Below are 12,867 nucleotides of genomic sequence, written 5' to 3'. Positions count from 1 at the left end.
TAAGAAAAAAATATTGCTTATTCTATTAAATGCTTTTTTATTCATTAATAACTAAAAAGAACATAGTGAGGGTTTCAGTAAAGTAGGTTTTAGCATCGTCTGAAACACTCATTTATCATTTTTCAAAGAAATTAAAAATTACTAATATTCAAACACAGTGAGGGTTATCATATAAGAAATGTAGAATATAAATGACAATATCATAAACAATCAAAATAATAAGAAAAAACATCTAAATCAGACCAGTATTAATGATAATACAGCTATGTTAGCTGTTACCACTTATGTTAGTTACCATCTTAACACTTCATCTATATATTAATTGATGTCAAAGTTTCAATAGTGTTCAATCAATGTATATATATACTCAAATATAGCATTAATGAAGCATTGTTGGTCTGTTAGTATTTACTATAATTATTAATATTCAATCTTAAACTACAATAAGAAGTGCAGTCAAATAAGCTACGAGAAAATATGTTATCTACTTACTATCTAACCAAGGACTAATCCAGTGGAAGGCAAGGGTGTGACCGCCAAGGATCCTGCAACATAGAAGAAGTAGGTATGTACCTTATAGATAACAGTGGAGTTTGTAGTTTTGTAGAGTATTTTATAACTCTCAAATCTTCAGGCAACTACTTGCCCTATTAATATGCAAGATTCTCTCATTTACGTCTTCAAAAAATCTAGATCCACTACTGTATCTTAATCTCTGAAATCCAAATTTTGAAATTAAAAGATTTTTTGTGATTTAGATTAAATATTGTTTGACCCATATATCTCTTTACCAAAACATCTGTGTCTAGTTTTGACATGGGTGGATTTGAATTTTGTAGGATATGGACAAAATGGAATATTTCATACAATTCCACCAACCATGGACAAAATCAATATAAATCAATTTCCTGGACAATATCAACAAACTGTTTTATTTTCTCTATATAAAAAAACAAAACAGTATAACAAAATGACCATAGTTATTAATGTTACTTTACTGAAGAGTGTACTACATTACTCATGTTATAAAGGCTGTTGAAGTGTGTAAGAGGTGTACTTAAACCGACTTATATCTAATGGTTCAAAGCACTTCATGCTTGAATGTTTGTTTCTGGCGACCCACAGAAAAAGAAACTTGTATTGAAGCTGCCATGTTTGATTTATCGTTGGAGAAAGCTTTAAATCTTAAAACTATTAAACACTTAAACAATTTGTTTTACTTTCTTACAAGTGCTTTTGACTTAACAGGTTCAACTAGTTAGTTTCAAAATAATCATATCTTTGTATGTGTGTGTTTATTTATACATATATATTAATAAGCATTAATTTGAGTAACTTCAACAGTATTCTTTAACTTCAATTCAAATTATTAGTAATTATTTTGGAAGAAGATAGTTGACCGTATGAAGTAGATTGGCATGGGAAGGAATCCAGGTGGTGGTCAATAAAGGTATCAAAAAGTAAAAGAAAACTATTTATTATTAACTAATGTTTCACCTCACTTTGCAGGGCTTCGTCAGGGCTGTCTGATTGAAGTAGAGATGACGAATGCATATTTGTCATACATCTAGCTATCTATCTACTGAAGATTGTATTGTCCAACCATAGAATTTAAATTTTCAATAAACATAGCAACATAACAATTAAATATTATAATAGGAAAGAAATTAATATACCATTCTTAGATTTACTTTTGGCATTATTCAAGTTAAAAATCAACATCTTTGATGTATTCTTCATCTTTTACTATAAGTTTTATGTTACAATACAACATAAGAACTCTCGATCCCCTGTTCAGTCCCAGTCAACTTTTGACATACAGTCATAGTTGGAGATTATTTTTTTTTCTAACGGATAATGAAACAAACCTGAATAAATGGAAGGCAAATTTGCTATTGATTATATTATTTCTATAATTTATCATCCAATTCTCAGTAGGAGATTATTGGTCAATGATTTCTTTCTCGAAAAAGGTTTCAGGATGTGGACTACTTTTAAAAGAAAATTTAATGATTAGTGGTAAAAAAAATGGGATCCAGATTATCTCTAATTCAGGCTCTACTCATCTCAGGATTTAAATCTCTTGTATATATATAAATATGAAATTATTCATTCTAAAAACTGTTTGTATTTTTTTTATTAAATGTCTATTACAGTATGTACTACATTGCTATGATGCAACTAATAGACAATTGTAAGTAATGTTTGTATTAAGTAATATTTTAATTGTAATACTTGGTAATCTCAAATATTACTATGTATATGTAGTTTTATAATAATTAGTTGAAGAAATTATTAGTTCTAAAAACTGTTTTTTCATTGTAGGCTATGACTATGCAAACAATAAAATTGTGAAACGTAGCCTAAATATAGTTGTATTATTGACTGATCCTCTTGGCCCAAAGAAATATCTATCTACAACAGTCAAGAAAAAAGTTATCAATATACATTATCTTTGCTTATTCAATATAAGGCTCCAAATGTCACCTCTTTTGAGACATCTTTTTTATTGTAATACATTTGTGATTTAGTCAGTGATTGTAAAATTATCACCTTGTAGTTATACTATTGGTTCAAGACTAATAATTTTATCCATTTGGTACAATTAAGTCCATTTTGTTCAATAGACTGGACAAAATGTCCTTCCTGGTTGTGATAGGCATATGAGGTATTGCTAGGATATATACAAGTTAAGAAATATATAGTATAAATTAAACAAATTGCTTTATATTTTTGAGGTTTTCATAAGCAACAACATGATAACTTGCAACTGAAATCGCCTTCGAACTTTAACTATAAACTGATGCCACAATTAAATCATATATGATTTAATTGATTATCCCAATCCATAAAATTAAAGTGGAATCAACTATTCAATCAAGATTATTTTCACACTATTGTATATTAAAAATGAAATATTTCTTAAATGGGTTTATACATATGAGAACATGCAACTACAAAATAAAATTAAAAATTAAAGTCATTAATTTTTGTAAAATAAATTTAAAAAATCAAGGTTTTGCAAAGACGAGAAATATTCAATTAATGGCCTGAAAGAATCCAGGGAAAAACTTCAAAATGATTAACAATGTAAGGAAAGTATTAATCATTATTTAAGATTTGAAAAGGTGTGGCCTCATTTTTTACTTCCACTTACCTATTATATGATGGATAATATGCCATATTGATGAACGAAATCGATATAATAAAATGTTGGCACTTCATTACCAACACATCATACTAACATTTAAATCACACAGAACCAATTTACGAGAAAATGAACTGATTGTAACTTAAATTAATTACACTCTAAAATTTAATTTTTGATCTTAGAGTAGGCCATTGCACTCACTTAGCGGGAACTAAAACAATTGTGCCAATCCCAGGATTCAAAATAATCTTACAATACTTTGATTAAATATCATAAAATTTCGAATAATTTTATATTGAATAAATTAATATTAAGTTATATTTGATTTTTTTTTTTTATCTCTTCAGAGAACACGATTTTACATTGTCAATATCAAAGTTTGTAAATCAAAGTAAAATAATTTGAATAAATTTCAATTCTTAAAAAATTTGAAATGGTTTAAGTCTCAAATTTGACAACGGATTAAAATGTATAGGCCAAATTACTTGAGAAAATTTACCAGTTTTTAGATTTTCAATTTCATAACAAAATTTACCTTTGCGAAAATAACACAGGACGTTCTGAAGATCTGAAGTTCAACTAGCCATTATCTATTAATTTGGGGTTTATGAGTTATCTTCATTATATTATATTTGATGTATTCCATCGTTGGAAGGAGGAAGGAATGAATGTTCTCCCGTGTTAGCTACGGAAAAGGGCCATATCCAAAGACCGGTTCATTAAATATGCAACGAGCTAGCACACTGCGAGGAATCAGGAGCGAAGAACTTCTAGATTGTTTCAAAACCTTCTTGGTTTCATATCAAATTTAAAAAGTTTCTAATATCTGTTTGGCACAACTACATTTTATTTGAAATATTGAGCATAGAAGGAAGGTGTTGGGTTTGCTAAGCAAGGAGAAACAAATAAAAAGATGAATCTAAACATCGTGAAACAATGAATTATTGAAAAAGACAATATATTTAAACTAGAAAATTTCTATTTATTAGCAATCAATTTGTAGAATGTTGCTTAAAATCATTTCTAGAGAGCTTTGAAATCTTAGAAAATATTTTCAATGCAATCTGTGAAAGAAATATTTAAAAATATCGTGCACTGTATTCGCATAACGTTAAAAATAGATGTGTTAATAATTTGGCCGCCGTTATATTGGAAAAATTTTGACAAAACAAAAAACTAAAGTAGTTACCCAGGATTCTTTATTTTTGTGACATTTGAGTTAGCCTTGAGACTTAAAAGAAATTATTTTGAAACTAGTAAAATATTTTTAAAAATAGTGCAATTTTTGCGTATCTAAAGGTTTTTATATTTTGGCTGGTAAGAATGAGACACGGTGTTTGAATTTAATTATTTCAGGCCACAATTGAATCCGAATGTGCATTACAGAACTAACCAACATAGTTATGAAATTGTGTTGCAAAAGCAATATTTATAATTTTTTTTTAACAATTTTCATATCAAAACAAATATTCAAGGAACTACCGATATGGAATTAAGATATAGTTCTTAAACAATTATCGATGGAGCTCATAAATAAATACATAATTTCACAACAAAAAAGTTAATTTTATACTCTAATACTCAATTTTAAAATTATTATACATCCTAATAAACAAATAGTCAAATGTTAAAGCAAAGAGGGTAAACTGGTAGTAAGACACAAAAATTACCCCCCCCCCCTACGTCCTCCCAGTGATGATAATGAAATAGTCATATCAAAAGAAAATAATAGGAATAATCCTTAAGTAATCTATCTTTATAACATAATAAAAATTTGGAGATTATCACAAGAAACTAAATAACTTTTTATTATTTTTAAAACCAATTTTTAACCACAATAAATTATCCTAGAATTTGATATTAAAAAATAAAATAACTGACAAATGTGTAATTTCTAAGGATTGATTGTTTACCATATAATATATTTTGTTTATAATATAATATTATACAACAACAGAATATATTTTTTTGTTTGTAGTATAAACTGTAATTGGGAAGCCTTGGCAACACTGGTCTCAAACCTTTTCTCTAGAGCTCTGTTTATCGCACCACGTGTAGGTGATCATTTTTACGTTTTATAAGCATTAGTGTTTATTTATTCATAAAATCAGTTTGTTTTTATTTTTACAGAAATCCCACATTTTCAAACATGACCATTGAAGATGAATCGTAAGTAATATTAATATTATTCAAGATTGGTTACAAGCTCTCTTCATTCCCTGTAATGAATTTTTACTTAGGTTTTTTTTTTTTAATGTTATTTTTAATTTAGTGGCCCATCTGGCGACTCCGTCGATATCAACACCGCTTTAAAAGAAGTTCTGAAAGGAGTTGTGAGGAATGGAGTTATTGTACATGGTCTGAGGGAGTCAGCTAAAGCTCTCGATAAGTAAGTTCCATTTTTTATTAAACTATTAATTGTTTATATTCATATTCTTTATTTCAACTAATCGGCTTCCGGTGTAATAATTGTGGATGTGTGATTTTTATCGAAATTATTGTACATGTGGCTTTCAATAGATGGCAATTCCATTATGCTATTATAACTATCTCTATTCTTACCTTCAGTATAGCCATCTCAAATGGTTTACTTCAAGGTGCCAAGTCTTTTGATGAAGTTAAATCTTTTGTTTACCTTGGTTTTAGTGCTGTTTGAAATCTTTAAAAATTTGTTTTTATAACATTAAACAAGTTTCATCCCACATGGCTATGAGCATATTTTCTATTATAGTTCATATTTGCAATGTTCTAAAGTAATGGGATTGTTACTTATTCGTTTTACTGGTTTAATTAGACTACAGCTGTCAAATTATGCACCCTTCTAAAGGATGTTTTAACAAAAACAGATTATTTTCAGTTGAGTTAGGCATAAAATTAGATATGATTCCCTTATGGTGGTGTTAACAATGGTCAATCATGCCTACTGCCAAGACTGAGTGACAATTATAAACTCTAGTACCTTGTTTTGCCATTTATTTTTCCGAAAAGAATGTATCAGTTGTTTAAAATTAAGTTTCTAATTTAATATAAACATAAATGATTAATTTGAAAGATCCCCCTCTCTGAAATATAACAATTTTTAATCTGGGAGAGGTGTACCTTGAGCATTTTGCTCATGTTGGAAAATTAACGTTGAAATATTTCTAGTATTTCATCTGTTTTGTTTATACTTTTTTCTACCTTCCATTAACCCTTTGATGTTATTTATTTCCACATGTTTATGTTATTCCCTCATTTATCTCCCCACCTATACTCAATTTAGTTTTCTTCTGTACTCCTCGCAATGGTAAGAATGAGTGTTTCACAAATATACTCCTAATATAACATCTTTTTTGTCTCATTTGAGCATATTGCTCACCTGGACATCTACATTTTTTATTTTAAATTATGAATCGAGGCAAGAAGATCTTGGATCTTTTACGAAATCAGGATACTTCAGCCCCTGATGAAAGAGCTACCATTTACAATTTCAGTTTCTAATTATACTGAAAGTAATCTTTTTCATCTTCACATCCAATTATTAAAAAACAAAATATTACAAATCGTCTACCATGAGGTAAATGCTCATGAGACACCTTGTATATTGAATAAAATTTTGCTTATATTCATATTGGAAGAGTAACAAAACAAGTATAACCCTTAACAATTGTTAATAAAATAATTTTATTTTTAATAGCTGTTACTTAAATTACTTAATTTTATAATTTCTAATTACTTACTTTATTAACTACTGTGTTGTGAGACAAACAGCATATTTATAATGAATGCTACCAGGTAGGTGTCATGGTAAATCACTGTTGAATCTATTTATTTGTTTTCTATCTACATCAATTAGTGTCTTTTACCTTATGTTCTTTGTTAGAATTGCACTTTTTGACAAGTGTATTTATCATTTACTAACTACTGCTTAATTTTAATTCTATTTTATGTTGAACTCGGTTCACTTTTTATTTATGTTTAAGTAAGTTTCTCAAATATTTGTGTAGATTTTTCCTCTGTTCTAATGGTTATATTAAAGTTTACGTGGAATTGCGTAGTTTAGTTGTTCTTAATGTTAACTCCTTTGTAATATACTCTGTAAGATGAAATGAGAAATAGGGCAGGATTGGATAGATTAACTAAATATCACTTGTACAACAAACATCATCCCTCCCATATCTACAACAAAACATTTGTTTATTTAATTATAATTTTAGCTTAATCTCTAATTGCTAACTAAACTTAGGCTATTTTAATATATACTTAATACTAACTATTTGACTAAAATAAAATAAAATTTATAAGAAACAAAATAATCTAAATGCACCACAAATGAACAATGGCAAGTACATACAGTATATAAATTTACTCTGTTGGTTGTGAAGTAGAGATGTCTCTTCAAATTTCAAACAGCTTTAAATCTTTCTTCAACCAAACTCAGCATCTATGTCCATGTCTTGTGCTTATATCAATTAATGCATTGAAATACATTACTTTTCTCTCTCTCTGCATGATACCTCCTAAGCATGCACCGCTGCCACCTATTTCTTTTATATTGTCTATTACACCTTGCTATCAACCATCTGTGATACAAATTTACAATTCAGTCCTTTCCTACCTTGCAATTATCTTATGTTAATTTTTTTTTTTCAGGCGACAGGCACTACTCTGTGTTCTGGCCGAAAACTGTGACGAGCCTATGTACAAGAAACTTGTACAAGCTCTCTGTTCAGAACATCAAATACCATTAGTTAAGGTCGACTCCAACAAAAAATTAGGGGAATGGTCTGGTTTATGTAAAATCGATAAGACAGGAAACCCAAGGAAGGTTGTCGGGTGCTCATGTGTAGTTATTAAGGTTTGTATATCCATTTTTTATTTTTATCTTTTACATTGTTTGTTGTGCAAGTTTTTGTCTAAAATTTAGTTATAAGTTTATACTATATTTATAACTTCTTGATGTATTTTATGGATATTTATTAATTTAATAAACTTATTCAAATTATTTTCACTACAAATCATTAAGATTTATGTTATAGAACCGATCTTGACAGAACTTAGGCATTACTAGCAACATCAATTTTATGACAGATTTATTGCTTTCCTACCGTTCTCATCTATTACATTCTGTTTAATTGCCATCACTAGTTCCTGGATATTGATTTACTAAAAAATGGCAAATATTTAGATATATTTACTGAAAAAGTAGAATATTTGTTAAACACTTACTATTTTTACAAACATTTTCTGATTCACCAAACCCTTTAAATTAGTAAGTTGGCAAAAATAATATCAGGAGAATCCTACCAGTCTGATCTATAAAATTATATTTCCTCATATCTTTCGAAAATCATGGTTCTCACTAGCTAACTTAGGGAAAGACATCATAAAAACATATTTTAGACTAAGATGAATCATGGAATTTGCAATAACGACCTGAACAAAATAGGCTTAACTGTAACTTTTCAATTCGAAAATAATGGATAAGATAAATTATGGATAATTATGGATAAACTTTTCAATTCGAAACTTAAACATATTATACTGGAATGTCTGGCCTACAAGAAACAAAGGGAAATATTTTCAAAGATTAAGATATGAATTAAAATATTATTTAACCTTTATTCAACCTTTCGCTTTGAACAGCCCTGATGAAGCCCTGCAAAGTGGGGCGAAACCTCGGACATTAAAATAGTTATAAACTATTTGCTCTTTTTTTGACCGCAACTCTGACCATCTTATACTTATTATTTATGATAGTATATTAAAAGTGACATACTATGGAAAATTATGTTACATCTATAAATATTTGAAATCTATAAACAAAAATGTATATCAGTTACAGTTTTAGTATAGTATGACTATATACTATAACCAAAACTTTTTATAGTTTTGGTACAGTATGTTAGCAAAACAGACATAGTTAACTTGATAAATAATATCAGTAACAAAATGATTAGGCAAACTGTCCAACAGAGATTTCATGGATTATAAATAATTAATACATGGCTGTATGGAATAATTTGATGCCACTCAAACAGGGGAAAAACAAAAAAATAATAATAAATGATAAAAGTTTATTAAAGTTACAGTATACAATCATGTTATGTAATATTAAATTGATAATTTTTATTAAATTTTATTTGTTCATTCAGTAAGTAAGTTTTTTTTTTAATTATTGAAAATAAAACTTTTTATATTATCTCGAAACAAAACTTCATATCACGAGAAGCTTCTTTCTATATCACATGAAGTAATTTGGGCGTATTTTAGCTTAAAACTTTCTTCTTCTTAAAAATGCTAGTGAAAATTTTCAATTCAGAGGACATGCATTTTTTTATTTCCCGCATGAATACGAAGTCTCATTACCTTTGGTAGTGGGGAGCAAAATATTTTTAGTTTTTTTTATATGATTTATTGAAATCTCACCTATTTTGTGATTGTTACTATTTAACTTTAATTAATTTTAATTCTTTGTTTTAGGACTGGGGCGATGATACACCTCACCTAGATGTACTCAAAGATTATATGACAGAATCCATGTGATTGTGTTTTATATAATTTTTTAATATATAATGTGGTTTTAAGGCGCTTTAGTTTTTATTTATTCCTTTGATTCTCTCTAAATAGCAATCTTAAGCTAAATAAATTTAAGAGTACATAGCTGAGATCACCAACAAACATATATCTCCTCAATCTAAAACCAGAATACTTTGAGGGAATGCATTATGTTTTGAGTTATGAAGTATTAATTCAATATTAATCTTTTTTTATGTACTGTTAAAAAAAGATATCTTATTAGCATAAATTCTGTAATTTGATTGGTTTTCAAAAACATATTGGAATAATTCTATTCTAAAACGAATATGGTCTGAGTGCAGTTAAAATAATTGAAATAGTAAATAAACTATTTAATATGAGCCGCCTCATACCACATTGTTGAGCTAACGGAATGAAGGAAAGACGAAGAGTTTTGGCTTCTTTTTTACACTCTTTATCTTTCCTTCATTATGTAAGTCCTGATGATGCCCTGAAATGTTGGCTTATAATAACTATTTTATTTACTATCAAGTTATTTTTACCACACCCGAAGCATCTTCCTTTTAGTAATTATATACAGTCTATCAACAATTCTTTTCATATAATTTATAGCTCTAAATCATAATTTAAATGATTAGGGTTTCATGTTAACAAATTGTTTTGGTTGAGAATATTAGAATAGTATCCTGGAAGAACATTTTGTTTTTGTCCTCTGATCTTTTAGATATAATAATAACATTGATATGCTGGGTCGCCTGTACTTCAGTGACACAGTCTTACCAATTTGATGTCGGTTCGAATCCGGCCTGGGCATTGACATTTTTCATTGAATAGCGGTTCCACAGAATGAAAAACTTTGACCTCCGACCATCAACAAATATTAGAAATGAAAAAATTGAATAAATTAACCAAAAAAATTTAATGTACCAATATTTGGTGGATGTTTAAACCAAATGTTTTGTTTATTGTATATTTTATGGTTAATTTGAATGGACTGGAACAAAAATGTGACATGCCACAATTTGAAAAAACAATTAAAATTTAAGCGGAAATGCTCATCCGTTTCTCTATGAAGTTATTTATTGTATTTGCTTAATAATATAATTCCAATTTTTTTTATCTATAATTTTCGAAATATGAACTAAATCAAACTGCTCTACTGAACAATTTTAATGATATTGTCTGTCATATTCTTGCCTTTATTTATAATGTACAGTTTTGGCTATGGTGATTATAGGTTGATTCAGGTCCAATAAATCGAAACCTGTTCCGTTTTTATAAATGAAACATTCCTTCAGGAAGACCAAGTGCACTTATTCTCCAGATCTAGGTGTCTTTAACATCTGTAATAATTAAAAAACAACAGATTTCAATTAAAAGACGGTTAGTTAACCTTGTAAATCAAAAATTTTCATGAATTATATTTTGAGGAAAGAATAGTTTATTAAAGATATAATTCAGCAACATGCCAACAATGTTTTTTACTTCCACTTACAAGTAATATATGGAATATATAGTAAGTAGAAATATTGAAATTGTGAAAAAAATTTCAAGTCTTCGAAGTAAATGTACATTTTGGAGGTCCCTGGGTCTAAATAACCATGGAAAGTGAAAAAAATTGTTCTGACACAACTGGCTATGCCAGACTGAGAACTCGATATTAGCCGAGAGCACCCAATCTGACCCTATTCCATAGTACATGGCTTTATCTTTTGTTGAACTGTTGTATTTTAGGCAGGAACTAAATTGATAATCGTTATTCCCTCCTCAAGAAATCCTTAACAATGTGAATTAAACATTCACATATCATTCCAATATCACTTACTCCTTACCTTTCACTGTTCAGTTCATACCTTTTTTCCCCTCTTCACTGCCATAAATAATGGTTACAGTAGTGTGAGTGATGGTGGTTGAACTTGGAGATATTTATACTTTAACTAATTACTTCAATTTTTAGTTTATTTAGGAAACATTTATGAAAGGACATGGTTGAAGAAATTGTAGTCAAATCTAATTTATAATTGGGATTATTGTTAAAAAAAAAAAGGTTTATCAACTTCAGTTATTGTGTTATTTATTTTTATTTAATGACTTATGACCCTTAGAAATACTGGTCATTTTTCTCAGTGAATTTAATTATGTTTTTTGCAGTCTGCCTCCCTTGTTTTAATGAAATAAGTACTGTATCATATGGTGTGTATGAAGTTAACAGTGTAAGATATAAGCAGAACCCAGATTTTTATGTAATTACGTATTTTGTCATTAGCCAATTGCTCGATCCCACACTGAAACCATTCTTTGGGATGGCTGTTAAAGAACTCTTGGACCACAATTTCAACATCTGAAAAATTATCAATTTTTTTCCCTTGAAGGAAATGGTTCATGGATTGAAACAAGTAGTAATTTGATGGCACCATGTGTGGACTATATGGTGGATGAGGCAGTAGTTCGAACCCATGAAGTTCTTTAAACTTTTCTTTGGTTCGATAAGAAGTGATTGCTGTTTGCTGAGGAGTAAATTGGTGAAGGACCAGTCTACTTATCTATTCACCTTCCTCATGGAGATTACATGGCGACTCACAGCATCTTTCGACACGCCATACTCCCTGGCAAGTTTGAGAGGACTTGTGGACGGATTTGGCTCCACAGTTTCCTGCAGAACTTTCAGTAACTTCAGCTGTGAAATTTTTTTTCCAGTAATCTCTCCAAATTACGGGAATTTCGTAGAACACTCATGTTTCTTCTTTGAAACAAATAACCAAACTAAGACTTTTTTTGATGAAGTCGATTGGAATTAAACAAGCTTAGAGAATGCTCTAAAGGGATTATTAAGTATTAAATAGGATTAAAATATTTGCAGTCCTTTGAAATCTTGAATTTGATATAACGGTTATTTATTTTTTTTATACCTCCTATTATAATGAACAAAACTATGAAATAACGTTTCCTTTATAACTTATAAAATTATTAGAATATGAATTTTAGTTTGTTTTATTTATTTATTATAATTTAAAACTATAATGTATAATTAAGTGCATCATTTTTTTCAATGTTGAATTCTTGAATTTGAAATAGATGGAGATTAGGCTCAGATTTAAAAAATAATATTTGGTATTGGGAACAAGTCCAGCTAGTATGTCCCCTGGTCCATTTTACCAACCCCTAGAGTTGTGTCCCATACTATCCAAGGTGGAAGT

At 28.7% G+C, this 12,867-nt stretch overlaps 1 protein-coding gene across 1 annotated transcript; it reads left to right on the top strand.

Annotated features, from left to right (window-relative positions):
* Nucleotides 1-5,115: 5,115 nt before the first annotated feature.
* On the top strand, nucleotides 5,116-9,717 carry RpS12 (ribosomal protein S12). Its single transcript, XM_014430691.3, has 5 exons — nucleotides 5,116-5,205; nucleotides 5,282-5,320; nucleotides 5,424-5,540; nucleotides 7,784-7,988; nucleotides 9,614-9,717. Exons 2-5 carry the CDS (start codon nucleotides 5,301-5,303, stop codon nucleotides 9,674-9,676), a joined length of 405 nt encoding a protein of 134 aa, XP_014286177.1. The 5' UTR covers nucleotides 5,116-5,205; nucleotides 5,282-5,300; the 3' UTR covers nucleotides 9,677-9,717.
* The last annotated feature ends 3,150 nt before the right edge of the window (nucleotides 9,718-12,867 follow it).

Source organism: Halyomorpha halys, unplaced genomic scaffold (genome assembly GCF_000696795.3).
Source record: "Halyomorpha halys isolate HHAL.00 unplaced genomic scaffold, Hhal_1.1 Scaffold909.1, whole genome shotgun sequence".
NCBI lineage: Eukaryota > Metazoa > Arthropoda > Insecta > Hemiptera > Pentatomidae > Halyomorpha > Halyomorpha halys.
Note: the sequence above shows the minus strand (reverse complement) of the source record. Positions and strands in the feature narration are given on the sequence as shown.

What these genes read in the sequence shown, in the direction of transcription:
- RpS12 (XM_014430691.3), top strand. Translation starts at nt 5,301, where the DNA reads ATGACCATTGAAGATGAATC. An exon ending in ATGACCATTGAAGATGAATC is followed by an intron (nt 5,321 to 5,423) that starts GTAAGTAATATT and finishes TTTTTAATTTAG; the next exon opens with TGGCCCATCTGGCGACTCCG. An exon ending in GCTCATGTGTAGTTATTAAG is followed by an intron (nt 7,989 to 9,613) that starts GTTTGTATATCC and finishes TCTTTGTTTTAG; the next exon opens with GACTGGGGCGATGATACACC.